At 34.9% G+C, this 18,232-nt stretch overlaps 1 protein-coding gene across 5 annotated transcripts in view; it reads right to left on the minus strand.

The window, feature by feature from the left end:
• Window positions 1–18,232, minus strand: part of TCERG1 (transcription elongation regulator 1) — a 61,732-nt gene that overhangs the window by 29,692 nt on the left and 13,808 nt on the right. For 3 of the 5 annotated variants that reach the window (XR_006889361.1, XM_046666384.1, XM_046666383.1), the window contains exons 5-9: window positions 17,309–17,551; window positions 12,403–12,465; window positions 11,087–11,287; window positions 10,228–10,340; window positions 9,372–9,460 (exon numbers count right to left, since the gene is read on the minus strand). Coding sequence is in view for 4 of the 5 variants with exons in the window: in XM_046666384.1 (XP_046522340.1) it covers window positions 9,372–9,460; window positions 10,228–10,340; window positions 11,087–11,287; window positions 12,403–12,465; window positions 17,309–17,551 (709 nt within the window). In the remaining variant the exon portion in view is untranslated. The remainder of the gene's footprint in view (window positions 1–9,371; window positions 9,461–10,227; window positions 10,341–11,086; window positions 11,288–12,402; window positions 12,466–17,308; window positions 17,552–18,232) is intronic. The other 2 variants (XM_046666386.1, XM_046666385.1) reach the window with 1 other exon arrangement.

Consider the following 18,232-nt stretch of genomic DNA (forward strand, 5'->3'; position numbering starts at 1 on the left):
GAGGAAGAGAGTAACAAAAAACAGAAAACAAAAGATCTAAAACCAACCATAATGAAAAATTACATTAATGCTAATAGTCTAAACACTCCAATTAAAAAGCAAGACACTACTATAAGCTGTCTTAGGAGACAAACTTTAAATATAAAGCCATAGAAATGCTGAAAGTAAATGGACAGAAAAAGATATACCACACAATTAGCATAAAGATAGGAATGGCTATTTTAATAACAGATGAAACAGACTTCAAGACAAACGGTATTACAGGAGACAAAGAGAATCATTTCATAACAATAAAAAAGACAATCAGCAACAAGTAATCATTGTAAAAGGTGTATAAGTCTATTAACAGAGCCTCAAAACAGATGAAGAACGGACTAAATTAAAGAAAGAGAAAATTACACAATTATAGTAGATTAATCCCACGATTTCTGAGCAATTGATAGACCAATCAGACCCAAAAACAAACAGTACTAAGACAGATCATGTGCTGAATAATAAAAAAAGTCTTAATGAATTTGAAAGTACCAAAATCACATTCTCTGACCACAGGGCAAGTATATCAGTAACAGTAAGACATCTAGAAAACCCCCAAATTCTGGAAATCAAACAACAGCCTTCTATATAATTCATGAGTCAAAGACAAAATCAAAAAGTAAATTTTAAAATAATATGAACTGAATGGCAATGAAAATACAACACATCAAAACTTGTATGATGCTGCTAAAGCAGTGATTAAAAGGAAACTATGGCTTTAAAAGCTTGTATCAGAAAAGGAGAAATAACTAACACTAATGACCTAAGAGTTCCTCATAAGAAACTGGGAAAAGAAGGGTAAAGGAAACCCAAAGCAAGCAGAAGGAAAGAAATAATAGAGTAGAAATCAATTTAAAAAAAAAAGACAACCAGCCCAAAGCTGGTCTTTTAAAAGACCAACAAAACTGGCAAACTCCTAGCTAGACTGATCAAGAAAAGAGAACACATCCCCACTATCTGGAAAGGAAAAAAGGGTTATCACCACAGATCATAGAGACTTTTAAAGGACATTAAGAGAATAATATGAACAAATTCAATAACTTAAGACAAAAGAAGCAAATTTCTTGAAAAATAGAACTTACCAAAACTGACAGAAGAAAAAAAAATCTGAATAGTCCTATAGCTATTAAAGAAGTTTAATATATTACCAAAAACCTTCCCCAAAAGAAAACTCTAGTTCCAGATGGTTTTATTTGTTAACTCTATAAAATCTTAAGGAAAAAGTAACACCATCGTACAAACTTTCTCAGTAAATAGAGAAGTAGAAATCACCAATCACCACCCAAGTCATTTTATGAAACCAGCATAACCTAATGCCAAAACCTAACAAAAACATTACAAAACGACAGAACAATATCCCACATGAGTATAGCTGTAAAATCATTAATAAAACATTAGCAAATCAAATCAAATCCAACAATATAGTAAAAAAAAAGGTTAGAGATTGGCCCCATGGCCGAGTGGTTAAAGTTCTGTATGTTCCGCTTTAGTGGCCTGGGTTCACAGGTTCAGATCCTGGGCACGGACCTACTCCACTCACTGGCCATGCTGCGGAGGCATCCCACATACAAAATAGAGGAAGACTGGCACAGATATTAGCTCAGGGTGAATCTTCCTCACCAAAAAAAAAAAGGTTAATTTACTATGACAAGGTTTATTCTAGACAGGCAAAGCTAGTTTAACATTTAAAAATCAATGTAATTCACTATATTTTAAAGAATGAAGGAATAAATCTAACTCTTTTCAAAAGATGCAGATTTACGATAAAAACACTAGCAAACAGAATAGTAGGGAACTTCCTCAAACTAATGGAGACTATCTATGAAAAACCTATAGCTAATATTATATCTGACAGTAAAAGACTGAATTGTCTCCTTCCTGATATCAGAAACAAGGCAAGAATGCCTACTTTCACCTCTTCTATTTAGCATTGCACTGACATTCCTAATAAGGAGAGAAAAAGTAATAAAAGGCACTAAAAATCAGAGAATAAGAGATAAAAGTGCTCCTATGTGCAGATGATATGATTGTTTGCATAAAGAAATCTCAGGGAATCTACAAAACTACTACAATAAATGAATTTAGCAAGATTCAAGGCTACAAAGTAAACATACAAAAATTAACTATATTCTTACATACTAACAGTAATCAACTGGAAAATGAAATTTTTAAAAAATCTAATTTGCAACAGCATCAGAAAAAGTACCTGGGACTAAATCTAACAAAATTTGTCCAAGACTCTACACTGAACACTGCTGAGAGAAATAAATGGAAAGATCTGTTCATGGACTAGACAACTCAATATCGTGAAGACGTGAAATCTCCCCAATTTATCTACAGATTCAATGCAAAATTCATTCAGTCAAAATTCCAGCAGGATTCTTTTTTTGATAGAAAGTAACAAGCTATTTCCAAAATTTACATGGAAATGCAAAGAATATAGATAAACCAAGTTAAAGTTTTTAAAAATTGACCCTACCTGATTTCAAAGCCTAAGTTTCCATAATCAAAACAATTTGGTATTGGCAAATGGACATATAAATCAATTGGAACAAAACAAGAGAGTCCAGAAATAGACTCTCACAAATTATTTTTGACAAAGGTACTAATGCAATTCAATGGAACAAGGAAAGTCTCCTCAGCAAATGGTGGTGGATCAACTACCCATATGGGAAACAAATGAACATGGACTCTTACTCCACACCATCCACAAAAATCAACTCAAAATCGATTCCAGACCTAAATGTAAAATCTAAAGCCATAAAACTTCTGGAAGAAAACATGGGAGAAAATCTCTGTAATTTGGGGGTTGGGAAAGGCTTCTTAAAACATAAAAAAGCACAAAGCACAAAGAAAGACACTGACAAATTGAACTCCAAATTAAAAATTTTGCTCTTTGGAAGATATTCTTAAAAAAATGAAAAGGTAATCCACAGATTCCCAAGGGAAATATTCTCAAACATAAATCAGACAAAGGACTTCCATATCCAGAACATATAAAGAACTCAAATTTCAGTAATATGAAAAACAACCCAACAAAAAGTAGGCACAAGATATGAACATATGCTTTGCAAACAAGATATGAATGGCAAATGAGCATGTGAAAAGATGCTCAATGTCATCAGAAATCAGGGAAATGTAAATTAAAACCACACCTATTAGAATGGCTAACATTTTCAAAATCTGAGCATGCTGAATGTTACAGAGGGTAGTGAGCCACTGGAACCCTCATACACTGCTGATGAGAATTTCAAAATGGTAGGAGTGCTTTGGAAGGCAACTGGGTAGTTTCTTAGGAAGTTAGGCATATATACCAAATAATCCAGCCAATCTACCCCTCTTTATTTACCCAAGAGAAACAAAAACACATCTACACAAAAGCTTGTACAAGAATGTTCATAGCTGTTTCATTTGTAATTTATTGAGCTGTTTCCAGTTTCTGGCTATTACAAATGGGCAAATATCTAGGAGTAGAATACCTGAAGCCTGGAAACAACTCAAAAGTGCATCAACAGGTGAATGGATAAACAAACTGTGGCATATTCAAACAAAAGCATGCTACTCAGCAATACATAGGAATAAACTATTGAGACATTCAGCAATGTGAATGAATCTCAAAATCATTATTGCCAAGTGAAAGAATTTACCAAGTCAGTCATAAAAGGCCACATACTGTATGACTCCATTTATGTGAAATGTTCAGAATAAGTAAATCTACACAAAAGTAGGCTAGTGGTGGCCTACAGCGAAGGGAGATGACAGGAAATAGGGAGTGCCTGTTAATGAGCATGCAGTTTCTTTTTGGGGTAATGAAAATGTTCTAAAATTGATTATGGTGATGATCATATAACTCTGTGAATATATTAAAAATCATTAAGTTGTATACTTTAAATGACTGAATTGTATGGTATATGAATTATCTCAATAAAGCTGTCATACTTTTTAAAAAGAAGCTAGAGAACGTATAAATGATTCTTGATATAAAAATTCTAGAAAACGCAACGTGATCTATAATAATAGACAGGAGTGGGATGCTTAGGGACGGGGACAGAGGGAAGGATGGACTACAAAGAAACACAAGGGAACTTTTGGGGGTACTGGAAATGTTTACTTTGATTGTAGTAATGAACTTTAAACATGTGCAGCTTATTGTACTTCAACTGTACCTCAATAACACAAATAAAAAATAAGAGAAAATGTATAATGTACTATTCAACCAAAATCTTCCGTGGAGACGGACTAGATACCCTTTTTTTGTCATGGAATCCAACCAAAAGCTAAGGCTTACTGATCCTAGGGAATACACAATGCTTCTAGTTTCGACGTCTTTTCACAATCAATTTTAAAAGCAGGGATGGGGAAGATGAATGTTATACATTTTCATCCAACTAGTCAATGCAGAAATCTCTTCAAGAATTTCCATTAGAACCATCCGGAGACACTTAAGGCCTCATGTTAGATGTTTAACTTTACTCAGGAAAAGAACTAAGCCTAAATTTTCTATGCCAGGTTCTAAAACACTGTGTGATCTTTATTAACAGCAGTAACTACTTTAAGATGGAGATGCTATTCTACTAACTCACGTAGGCTTCAAAATATCTAAGTGTGCTAACACACCTCCAATGGTATTAGTGGTAAAGGTGGAGTGAGAAGTTGTCAGGACATTTCAAAATTAACGGAAAAAATATGGACAAAGAATTCGTGTGTCATAAAACTGCCCTGAGCTAAAAGTATGCATGATAAAGTGCTTAGAGGAGAGGTATACTGATATCTGCGACTTTTAAAGCATCAAGAAATAAGACTGACTGGCAGATGCATTGAGGGATGGATAAATAAAGCAAATAGGATAAAATGTTAACTGTAGAATCTAGGTGGTCAATATATGATGTTCACTATTCTAGAAACAGTCTATCAATGTTTATGTTTCAATTTTTTCATAATAAAATATTGAGAGTAAAAACCTATGGAAACATAGAAAAAACACTATAGAAACAAAGCAGCAAATTAAATAAATTAATTAAATAAAGGCCTTGTGCCACTTTCAGTAAATACAAAAGCAACCAAAAGTTCAAAGATAAATTTTTCATAAGTTAAAACCCAGCAACACAGACTACAGACAAATAAAGCATGGCAAACACAGGCAGCCCCTCTCTCACTTTGAATTTAGTACAGGACAGTACAAATACTGCAAGCTAAATCTGTGTGATGCAGATTAGTAAGAAATGGAAAAAATTAAAATTGGTTCATGACCTTTAAAAACCTGTCAAAACACTAAAACTCTCTTAGAACCAGAACCTAAGTTCACTGATCCTACAGAATATAAAATGCTTCTAATTTTGACCTCTCTTTATTAATTAAAAAAAAAAAATAGTCAAACTAATGGCATGAAACACCAGGAAAAAAATCCCAACATAGGTAAGGGAAACATGAAACTTCATGTTTTACGTTTAGCTTCTTAACATCTCTAAAGAAACAGTAATTTGAAGAGCAACATTTGAAGCTATCAACAGAGAAAAAGACTAATAAAAATGTGATTATCCAAATGAAGTGGCATACAATGCTTAGCTGAACAAATTGTTTAGCTTAAAGTCAGCACTCAGCTGTTTTATAAGAAATGGAAAATAATAAAATAGGGAATTAAAGTTACACTGATGATACACTCCTTCACTGACAGAACTCGCAAGATAATCTAGACATGTGGTTATCCTTCACGTACTCAGACGGACTGTAAAAGTACTGGGAACACACAGATGCACGTTGGGGAGTTTTCTGGGGGGATGGAGATGCTTCTTCCTAAGAAAGACACAGAACCTAGAAGCTATAAATAAAAAGATCAATAAATCTGACCTCACCAAAATATAAAATTTATATGATAAGATATTAAAACAAAAATCATGAGATAGGGAGAAATTGTAATACAGGTAAAGGTCAAAGGGTTAATAGCAGTACACATAAAAAGCCCTCACATATTAAGAAAAAGACAAGTCCATGAAAAGATAAGCGAAACTGTGAAGAGGCAATCCATAGCCAACAAATATGAAATAGGTTCATTTATACCAGCATTCTGGAAACATCTAAGAAGATTCCTTTTCCTATCATGTTACCAAAGATTTAAAAGGAATATCCCTACACTGGTTGGAGTGAGGGAAAACTGGTACTCTCAATCTGCTGTTGGGCATAGGAACTGGTGTAGCCCCTCCTATATTCCCCCCAAAAAATCCTTTCTGAGATCTATTTAGCAATATCCATCAAAACTTAAAATAGCTATACCACTTAACTCAGCAATTTCATTTCTAGGAATCAATCCAACAGAAATATTTGCATGTGTTCACAAAGAAATATGTATAACGATGTCCTAAACAGCAAAATTTGTAATGCCAGGGGCAAAAAACCAGAAAACCACCTAATCATCCATTTGTAGGAAAATTGTGCATTTTCATGCAACGGAAAACTATGCCATGACAAGTAGATTTAGAGGTACTAAAACTGCAACGTTTCTAAGACATATTTAGTAAAAACTACTACTGAGGAATAAGATGCTTTTTTTAAGACACTATGTGCATATACACCACACATACACATACATACACAAAACACAATATAGGAAAAGGTCCACAGGCACATGTACCAAACTTTTATTCATGAAGAAGCATGGTGAAGATGGAACTCCACAATTTTTTACTTCATATAATTCTACCATATTGTATGCTTGTTTAATGCATTCATGCATTCTTTTCTAATAATATCTTACCAGATCAATGAGAAAATAACTCAAAGTAGAGCACAAATACTAGAGATATAAATCATAAACGAAAAAGTAAGGGGTTTAGAGAATAACAAATACAAGAGACTTGACGTGCAAATTACAAATGTTCCAGAAAAGGAAAAAAACAGATGCAGAGAAGCAATAATAAAACAAGTTCCAAAAGAAAATTTCACTAATCTGAGGACAGACTCAAATCTGAAAACTGACGAAGCCCACAAAGTTCCAGACTGGTGGGGTTTGGAGTTGGTTAGCAGCTTTTCACGTACAATACTTAAATGGAGAAACTATTGAGGAATATACTCTTTGAATACAGATTGTTTTCATAACTTTGATTTTGGAAGCAGACAAATATTTTGCATAACTGTTTTAAAAATTGAGCCTATGTATCAAGTTGGTGGAATAACTATATAGAAAATAACTATTCCAAATGCCTTTAATACACAGTAACTTGGGGCTGGCCCCGCAGCCTGGTGGTTAAGTTCGGCACACTCCACTTCAGTGGCCTGGGTTGGCGGGTTCGGGTCTCAAGGGTGGACCTACACCACTCGTCAGCCATATTGTGGTGGTAACCCATATATAAAATACAGGAAGATTGGCACAAATCTTAGCTCAGGGCTAATCCTCCTCAGCAAAAAAACCAAAACAAACAAACAAAAACATAGTAACTTAACTATACATCTTTAGAGTGATATACCCTAAACATAAAAATAACTAGGGAAAAAAAAAGCTTAAACTCTCTTCAGTAACCACACTGTTAGTGATAGTGCTGGTATTGTTATTCTGTGACTTGTGAGAAAAGTAAACGAGTAATTATGTTGCTACCACTCAGAAGCAGGATTTTTCAGCAGGAAAGGAAAGAGTGAATTAAGGCTCAGTAAAAATCTTGTAGTAGACCCGAATTCCAAGTAATGGTATGAACTCATGATGTATCTTTAAATGTATGTATCTTCCATCTGTGTCCACCAAAATGTCTAAAATAATGACTAAGGCAGTAGTAACAACTATCCTGAGAACCTACTCCATGGCCTATAAACGCCAGTGCCCACAAAAACAAAACAGGGCTCCTTGGGAAAATGGCTGAATCTAGGTCTGTGATAGGACATACATGAAATAAGCCAGGAACATCTTGTTGGAGCAGACAGCAAGGAAGGTATCAAAGTTAGAGTTGTAACAAAAAAAACCCTCAAAAGTCAACCTTTAGAGGCTTCCCCTAGCCAAAGATGAAACAACTGAACATCAGGAAGGATAATAACTGCAATGGATAGGAATATACAAAATACAGTCAAATCGGTGAATTTGTAATATTCAAACCAACTCATCATTCTGAAAATCACTAAGTCTTTTCTTTCCTATACAACTTATACCTCTAAATAACCAATGTTGGCAAGGGAAGTACCTCTAAGTACTCCAGTTAACAAATGAAAAAGAAATTATAGAAATACATTATCACCACTTTCAACTCTTAAAGATTTAATGGATCTAGGCCAGGTTTTGCAACCTCACCACTACTGACATTTTGGGCCAAATAATTAATTCTTGTAGGGAGCTATCCTGTGCATGGTAGGACGTTGAGGAGCTTCCTTGTCTCTACCCACTAGATACTAGATGCTATTAACACCTTCCAACTTAAGACAACCAAAAATGTCTCCAGAGGTTGCCATACATCGGCAGGGGGGCCGGGGCCGGGGGAAGGGAAGCAAAATCACTCCTGGTTGAGAATCAATGATCTAGGTAATAATAATCAGCAATGGTTGCTAACATCACAAAAAAAGAGACAACCAGATGCATCCTGAGGGAAAGGCACATTATCATTTATGAACTAGTCTTGCCAGAAAGATCAAACCTGAATCTGATCACATCTCTCTATCTGCCTGCTAGTTTGCAGGAAATTCAGGAAGGGAGGACTCTATTAAACAGTACCGCGGGGATGCAATAATAAAATCCAGACTGTGGGACTCCATAAAACAAACATTTATTTTTTCAATAACAAAAACAAGAAGGAAAACAAGTTGGAATGGAACTTATAAATTCCATGACTTAAGAAACAAGCCAACTCATTGCAACATGTGGACCATATACGAATTAAATGAGTTGGAGCACAAATAAGAGAGAAAGCACTGATGCAGGGAGAGGAAGAAAAGAGAGAACCAACAAAAGAAGAAAAGAAAAAGTAGACTACTCAACATTTAGATAAAAAGACATAGTTTTACATAGTTCTATAAACATAATCACACATGTGCGTATATGTAAAAGCTATTTATATAAAAGCTATTTTTTACAATGTTAAACAATAAAAAGTAGACTCAAGATCTCAGTGATTCAAGTCTGTACTTATGAACAATAAACATTAATCACGAAGGGAGGAAGACACTGTAGCCATTGAGTTTTAGGTGTGAACACCCAAAATACAACAAATAAGAACTCAAATATTCAGTAGATAAAAACATATATGTGACATATACTTTTTTTGAAGTAAAGTATTTTTTCTTCCTACAGAATAAACCATGTAACAATCAAGTATGGCAAAAATTAAATAAATAAATAAAACTTACTCATTAAGCCAAGTACATACCATGGAGTACCAGGAATAGGGGTAGTAGCTACCGGCTTTGCCTTCTGGGCAGCCTTTTCTTCTTCGGTCATCTCTTCTTCTTTGGGCTCCTATGGGAAAAGATATTACTTTCACTTAATTAATATCACAAAACTATACCTGAATATTCCACAAATACAAGTATCACTGCCAATATCTCAAAGTACAAACAACATAAAGTCTGTTGCTAGCACAGGGAGGGGAGACTGCGTAGGAATTTCTAAGAAAGTTCTAAATCCTTGCCCCCCTAGACAGAGCTGAATTCCACAAGAGCAGATCCCAAAGCAGCAGATGGTCCTATCTTACACTCACTAACCACCTTCTTAGCAGCAGAAACGGGGAACACAGTATAGAAAATTAGAGGAGACCTCTTCATTTAGGGTCGTTTCTCTTTTCTGCTAACTTCCTTACTAATAAAACCCGACTATGAGTGGTCCCTCACTGAATAAAGGAAGCTTCCTAAAAGCAGATTTCTTTCACTGCTGTATAGAGAGCACTCTATGCCAGGAGAGAACACATAAAATATAACGAACATTCCCCCAAACATGAAGTTGTATTTATGCTGGAACATGTATCAGTCTATAAGTCAGGCAGCAGCTGGGTATCAGGGCCAAACTCTGGCCCAAGGCCTTTTCTTTCTAGGGGCCTCAGTTTAGTATAAGAAGTAATTTAATGAAACTTTCAAAAGAAAAACTGAACTAGAAACTTCAAAGAATTCTAAAATTTCAGAAATCCAATTTATAACAATTATCTAAAACCATATCAAATTGTTTTTCAGTTGCAAGTAAATTGTACCCGACAATGTTGGCTCCCAGGTTAACAGGTCGTGGCTCTTTACCTCCTTTATCTCCTTTATCGGCTCTTCTTTAGGATCCTCCTCCTCCGTCTCCATTGGCAGAGGTTCTTCGGAAGGTTCTTTAATTGGCTCTTTAATCTTCTCCTCTAATTTTTCTAATAAAAAGTTAAGATAATATCATTCAAGGATTTTTATGTAATTTTCAAGAACTTTCAGAGGCTAAGCAGTTAAGATACTCCATTTCTAGTTACTAATCCCAAAGATAAAATTTTTTCCTTGTAATATCACTAATTTGAATCTAATGTAATGTTCAACTTCAAATACCTCGCTATGCCTATCAGGAAACTGTCACTAGAAAAGAACTACTGATTTCAGAGGGACATAAAGTCTTTCAGGTCATTCATGTTATCATTTGTAGCAATCATTCATTCTGCTGAAAGGGATAAGATACTAAGATACTCAGGAACAGAAACAGAGTATTGTGATGTAAAAAATTATGAGTCATCTTCATCTAAGACTCCAAAGGCCTAATTTTGTTTTCTTCAGAACACATACAATACACACATTACTTCCTGATCAGTACTATCGATCTCAATAAGGATAACAATAATTATATAACAGAATAACTATGCAACTCCTGACTACAGTAAAAATATATATTTGCATGGATGTAAAAGTTAATTTCTCCAGATGGAAAAATGACGGACAAATATTAAGTAGAAGAACTGGCTTTGAAAATAAATATACATTTATCAATTCCGTAGAAATAAAAAATCCAACAACTATGTAATTAGAAAATCCCTCAAATGTGTTAAAAAGGAATTAACACAGAATTTCAAGTAGTATTGTATTTATAATATCATAGTTTGTACTATGTTCCACCAACTCATTAAAACTATACCTTTTTCCTTCAGTTCTTGGGGTTTTTCCCAGGTTGATTCTAATGTTCTATTATTATAATAATATGTCTTCCCATCTGCTGTTTTATATTCAGTCCACTCAGAAACTGCTGTCGCTCCAGCTAAAGTAGCAGGTGAAGCTGCAATAGCGACCTGGGGATGTATCATGGGTACGATAGGAGGGGCCATGCCTGGCAATACACCTAAAAGAGAATAATAAAAAGTTAGAGCCGAGCATAACATTTCAATACAAAGTAAAACTTGAAAACATAAGCTAAATGTTTCTATTAAATATTAATAAATGAATGACCAATTGGAACAACACAAAAAAATCATATAAAATGTGATTTAATTACTTAAATCTATATCCTGGTTTAGTTCTAATGCCTAAACTCAATTAGATTCAGAAATTCAACCCAAGAAGTACCTTAAGAACAGCCAGAAATTTGGGTCATACCTATCATGAAGTCTTAATAAGTCTTTATAAACTATAAAAATTATGGTGCATTCTCTACTTATTAATAGAAATATATTTTTAAAAAGAATTTCTCAAATTCTAATGAAATCAAGGCAACAAGCATATTTACTGAGGCAAAATTATTTTCTAGTTTTAAGGTACCTAAAAAGGTATGAATAAAATTCTGCTTTAAAGTAAATGACTGAGTTTATTAATCTATTTCAATATACTAACTCAAGTCAGTTATCCCTGTAAACTCTATCAGTTTAGTCTTTTCCTAAAAGAAAGTAAAGTTTCTTCTATTTTTTAAAAAGGTAAGCCAAGATTTATATTTTTTATAAGACAGCTAAACAAGCTAAGGAAACAAGAAACAAAATTGAAAAATAACCCCTCAAATCCTATACTAGAATTTAAGTTTCAGGTAGTTATCTTCAATAACTTTAAAATGTAAATTTATACTATACACAAATATTCACACACATATATTCACTAGCATGCAAGCATAATCACATCACTTTACACATGAAAATGATTTTTTTATATTTAACTTAAAAACATCAAAAAATAAAATTAAATGTTATGAATATGAGAATGAAGTTGTTTACACTTATTACAAAAATTAAGATATAAAGTGATCTGACCTTATTTGCTTTTGTGAACCAAAGAAGCTAATACTACAGGCAATTGGGAAAATTAAGTGTTGGCCAAATATGACAACTGCATTTATACTGCTCATTAAAAAGAAAAATATAAAAAAATCCACTCACTTGGGCAAAAATAAATAAATAAAAGGATAAACAACAACATTCACTACCATGCCAACTTACAGACAAAACAAACTAAGATGGTTTTAAAAATTACCGGTCTTGGTGGTAGCGACTGTCTTTACATACGGGCAGCTGACTATTTGCATCATTGCTACACCTGTAAAATGGATAAGCAAGCATACGTTGGAAAGCTGCCATTGTATGTCAGCTACCACTGGGATTCAGGGAAATAATTTACCACTACAATTTAGAATGCTATTTCCAATGAAAAAGACCAAGAATGGAGTAAAATTTCTTTATGTTTGACATTTTGTGGGAAGTGGTGCCAAATCCAATGATAACTAATTCTATGTTTATAGCATCAATTACCTTTTTATTAAACCAGCTCTGATAGTATTTGAAGGAGTCTTAGGAGTTTAAATTCAACAAAGGAAAGCCCCTTCATTACATATACATAACAAGTTCTCATGTGGGACATTTTCCCACAGGACATCAAACCCATGCTGCTGTTGCTTAGATACCAGTGAAAGGCAGATGCAGCATGACACTGACAAGGCACTTTCTCTATGTGCTGCTAAGTGGAAACTACATGCAGAAGCTGAGGCATGGAGCATAACCATGCAGAAGTAGAAAAGGAATAAGATAGGACAAAGAGGAGTGGGAGGGAAAGGAAGAAAATAAGGCATGAGATGGATCCAAATATTCCGCTGCAAATAATACTTTAAATAAAAGAAGGGCAAAGATGAAGAGGGTAGCATTCAATGAACGAGAAAATATCCATGTCGAGTGCCTGCTCTGTGGAATGCCATGGGCTTAGAACACTGTGGAGGCAGGCTAACACAGCCCCTTTAATACCGTTAATGACAACATGGGCTGATTGCTTCAAAAACTTCTATCATTTAAGCCAGCTAAGGAAGTAGCACTTGTATTAAAGAATGGAAATTACGTACAGTTCTTAGAAGAATGAAGACTCATCATGATGCATTACAATGGTGATAAAAAGGGGATGAAAGGAAAAGCTGGAAAACTAAGACTGATTAATTGAAGAAATTCAAAATTAAGAGTGAAAAAAATTTTTTTAAAGGAAAAGGGTTGGGAAATTAAATTTTATCTTCTATTTGTTTTGGCTGAAAAAACTGAACCTAGTTTGGCACCAATAAAAATTAAAAATAATAAACTATTTTCCCCACTAAAGTACAGGAAAAGAAATTTCTCCTAATTCAGAGACGAAAATTAAAATTAAACCTCTGGGTTTGTAAATAATGTACCTATGTTCACGCACACACACACAAAAATACTGCCAATTTTTGAAAAGTGCCTTTTATTTCTTAATTACTATTTTAAATAAAGAATATTAAAACTAAACTTTCTATTCACTGTGAAACTAAAACAAAAACACTGGGCCATAACAGCACGATGAATAAAGTTATATGTATAGTTTTATTTTCTCTAATGTTTAAAGAAAGCACTGGAAAAATTCCTTTGGTTAAGGAAGTTACAGCATGTATCAGGTTAAATTAGTACAAATACTGCCATCTGCAGGACGACTGAACCTAGTAAGTCAGCACTAGAAACTCAATTCTTAGAATATATGAACTTTATTCTCAAAGACTGTTCTCCAAAACCATCCCCCAATAAATAATTTTAACTACACAACTTAAGAAGAAAAAATCAAATCTATTCATATTTAGGCCTAACTGCCATTGTTAAACATACACAATTCTTGTTATTTGACTGCTGACATACAGACCATACTGAAAGGTTGTATGTGTTTCTTCTCATGATAAAAAAAAAAAAAACTTGGGGCCGGCACACTGGTTAAGTTCATGCTCTCCTCTTTGGCAGCCTGGGGTTCACCAGTTCAGATCCCAGGCGCAGACCTATGCACCGCCTATCAAGCCATGCTGTGGCAGGCATCCCACATATTATTAAAAAAAAAAAAAAATTGAAGAAGATGGGCAGAAACGTTAGCTCAGGGTCAATCTTCCTCAGCAAAAAGAAGAGGACTGGTGGCGGATGTTAGCTCAGGGCTAATCTTCCTCAAAATAAATAAATAAAATAAAATAAAACGACAAACTTAAGGTTTTCTCTGAGAGTGATTACATGCATATCATGAAGACTCACAAAATAACCACAATCCGGGGGCCAGCCCAGTGGTGTAGTGGTTAAGTTCGCATGCTCCACTTCTGCAGCCCAGGGTTTGCTGGTTCGGATCTCGGGTGCAGACATACATATAAAGTAGAGGAAGATGGGCAGAGATGTTAGCTCAGGGCCAATCTTCCTGAGCAAAAAAGAGGAGGATTGGCGGCGGATGTTAGCTCAGGGCTAATCTTCCTCAAAAAAAAAAAAATTACCACAATCTAAGGGCCGGCCCCATGGCCAAGTGGTTAATTTTGTGCGCTCCACTTTGGCAGCCCAGGGTTTCGCCAGTTCAAATCCTGGGCGCAGACCTAGCATGGCTCATCAAGCCATGCTGAGGCAGCGTCCCACATGACAGAACAAGAAGGACCTACAACTATGTACTGGGGGGCTTTGGGGAGAAGGAAAAAAAAAAAGAGGAAGATTGGCAACAGATGTTAGCTCAGGGCCAATCTTCAAATGAAAAAAAAAAAAAGCAGCACTGGGGCCACGAACCCAGTAAATAAAAAAAAACCACAATCTAAATTTTTAACCACCTTTTTGAAGAGCGCATTTGTTCAATTTTCCTACAACTCTATCTTCAAACTATGTTCTATAAGAAACCAGAAAATTCCATTTAGTATTTCAGATAATTCTGACGTCACTGACAATAAGTTTCTTAAAATTCCAAAAAAGATTTTATAGTCTTCAAGTAGAATCCTATAATCCTAATTAAATTTACTATCCCCAATTCCACCTCTTATTCCTATATTTTACCTAGTTCTTCCACTTTCGTCTTGACTATCCCTTAATTATCCTCATTAGAGCCATACATTGATATTTCAAACAGAATTTAAGGCTCCAAGATAAATCATATCCAAATCCCTCCGATTCACCTTGCTGCTAAATTTATATAAAGAAGGAAAAACAGAGAGAGATCTCACTGTACCGAAAACCAAAAGTCGTCTTTTTCTTTTTCACTAAAGCACCTTGGAGGACTGAATTAAAAGGAAAAATGAATGACTGTTAATACCAAAGATGCCTTACAATATAAACACATATTATTACTTTCTATAAAACACTAGCTCCCTCTCCAAAGAATCTTGTTATCTTGGACAAAATTTTACTGATTATCTAAACTCAGATTCTCTACCAAGTGACCTACAAAATGTCAGTAGTGGCTGCCATTTATTAAATGCCTTTTACTGCCAAACTTCATAAGACTACTTCATTTGGTCATATGGTCACCACCATCTGTTCCAATGACGGGGTGAGGGTCAGAGAAGACCACGACATCAAAATAGAGCTATAACTGAAGCAAAACAAAAGCCCTCTTAGACGACAGCCTTTCAAATACTTCAATAATGTTATTATGCTACCTCTCAATCTTCTCTCTACAGAATTAACAACCCCAGCTCCTTCAGATAACTCAGAATCCAGGATCTGGTCTTGATACTATACTTGACCCCAAAGCAGACCAAGATGTAAGAGATTACGATGAAAGTCAAGCTCTTCTCCATTCATCACTTAGTTTTCTACAAGAAGTAGATCCAAAGAGGACAGTATCCGCCTGCTTGTCTTAGACTTAATTTAGAAAAAGGGTAATCCCTAGTAATACAGAGAACATTTTGGTTTTCTTACTTTAAATGATACGAGTTTCGTAAAGGTTACATATTGGGCATTTAATTAACACTACATCAACAATGTGTAAAAGGTTTTCCTACCCAAAAAACACTAACTCTTGAAATTTTTGGCTTCTTACTTGCTATGGTGTAACATCTGAAAGTGTTCTTTTCAAAGTGGTCACAAGAAAAAAAGACAATTAGAGCAACAGTGATATTTAAAATGTGTGCAAATCCAAGAAATAGCTGTATTACGACCCTATTCTTACACAGAAACTAGTACAATAAAGTAGCAATAACAGACAGTGGGAGGAATGTAAAACTGGGAAACAAGAAGCCTAGTCATCTTTGCTACAAATTAGCCCTGTGAACTTGACATCTCTAAGGTATCACTATTTTCAACTATAATACTAGGAGAACAGACCACGGATTAAGGATTAAATGTGTTTGACAACAAATGCATTCAAAATAGGATGCCCAACACTATCCCTGTTTAATCTGTACAGGAAGAATTCTACTTCACAAACTTAATCCCTTCTCTAGTTATAATGATTTCCCCTAAGACAAAAAAACACACAAATTCACCATAGTTATTTAAGTGTTTACATGGTGCATGTTATACTTAACTTCACATTGGTATAAGGGAAACTTCTGGTTTCCATTTTAGATGAATTTTTTATAGTCAGGTGACTCACATTTCTTCCCAGTATAACAAAGCTATTAAGAGCATGGTATTTGGATTTGGAGTGCCCAGGCTCAGATGCTAACACCATCACTTATTAGCTATGTGTCCATGGGCAAGTAATTTAACCTGTCTGTGTACCTACCTCAAAAGATGGTTATGGAAATTAAATGAGTTATTATATGCAAAGTGCTTCGAACAGTGCACGACATATAAATCCCTCAACCTGTGTTAATTGTTAATGACTTGTGATTTCTCAACTTTATAGACTCAATCCCTTAAAAATATTGCACTTAGAACATATTTACACAAAAAGATCATTTTTAATTCACTGAGGCCATCATTCAAAATGAATATAGCTTTAAATGTGGCTCTAATTTTAAGACATGTAAACAACAACAAAAAAAGGACATTTACCAAAACTGAAGAGAAAATATTGCAGTTAGCCATGAATCTTTCAAAAACATTTCAAACAGGTGAGATTCAAGGCAAATTTCAAATGCAACAGACACATGAGAACAAACTAACTGACAATATGAAAACATAGCTGGAAAGACTATTATAATCTATTAGTTTACCTGGAAGTGGAATTGGCATGCCAGGAAGGGGAACACGAAACGGAGGTACCATTACTGGCGGAAAGGCAGGTATTGCTGCTGCTGGCTGAGGTACTGAATGAGGAACAGCAGGAGGTAACGTCTGGGGGTGCGGCTGGGGAACGGTTTGCACGGGTGTGGCTGTAGGAGCAGGAGTTGAAACACTAACTGTAGGCGTAGCAACTGAAACGGCAGAACTTGGGGTCTGATCTTGTGTTGTGGGTGCTGATAAAAGATAAAACAAAAATATGTATCACTCCGTCATAAACCATTTTACTATATCATTCATCATTCACCCATTCAGTAAGTAAGTATTTAAGGGCCCATTCCAAGCACCGCAAGAAATTTGTAACAAGGTCTCTGCCTTCAAGAAGCTTGAAAACAGTCAGTTAAATGAAATGCAAAAATAACTAAAACACAAAGTGAAATGAGATAAATGTATAGGAGTGTAAATCAAGAACCAAAGACCATTTTTCTAACTGTGAGAGGGTACAGAACGTTTTATACTGTGATGATAGGCCTTGAAAGATTAGGATGGCAACAAGGAAAATGAGGAAGTGGAAGGAGAAAATAAGCAAGTGGTGGGAAAAGCGAGTAAAAGCAAAGAGTAGAGGACAAGAAGGAATTGTTTAGAAAATAGAAGGCAAGCAGTCAGCTAGTAAAACCCAAGGCATACCAACAGAACCAGTGAGTTATGGCTGCAAAGGTAGGCCAGAGGCATAAAACAGAAAGCCCTGAACAGAAGGCTAAAGAGTTTGCACCTTACTGGGTATGTAAATGTAGAGAAATGATCTAGAAGAATGCACAACAAAATGCATTAACTCGTTACATCTATGCATATCTTTCACTTTTATTACATGTGCTTCATTAGAGTTTGAAATTTTTATTAGAAGGCATTCACAAATA

The sequence above is a fragment of the Equus quagga genome, chromosome 7 (assembly GCF_021613505.1).
Source record: "Equus quagga isolate Etosha38 chromosome 7, UCLA_HA_Equagga_1.0, whole genome shotgun sequence".
Taxonomy (NCBI): Eukaryota; Metazoa; Chordata; class Mammalia; order Perissodactyla; family Equidae; genus Equus; species Equus quagga.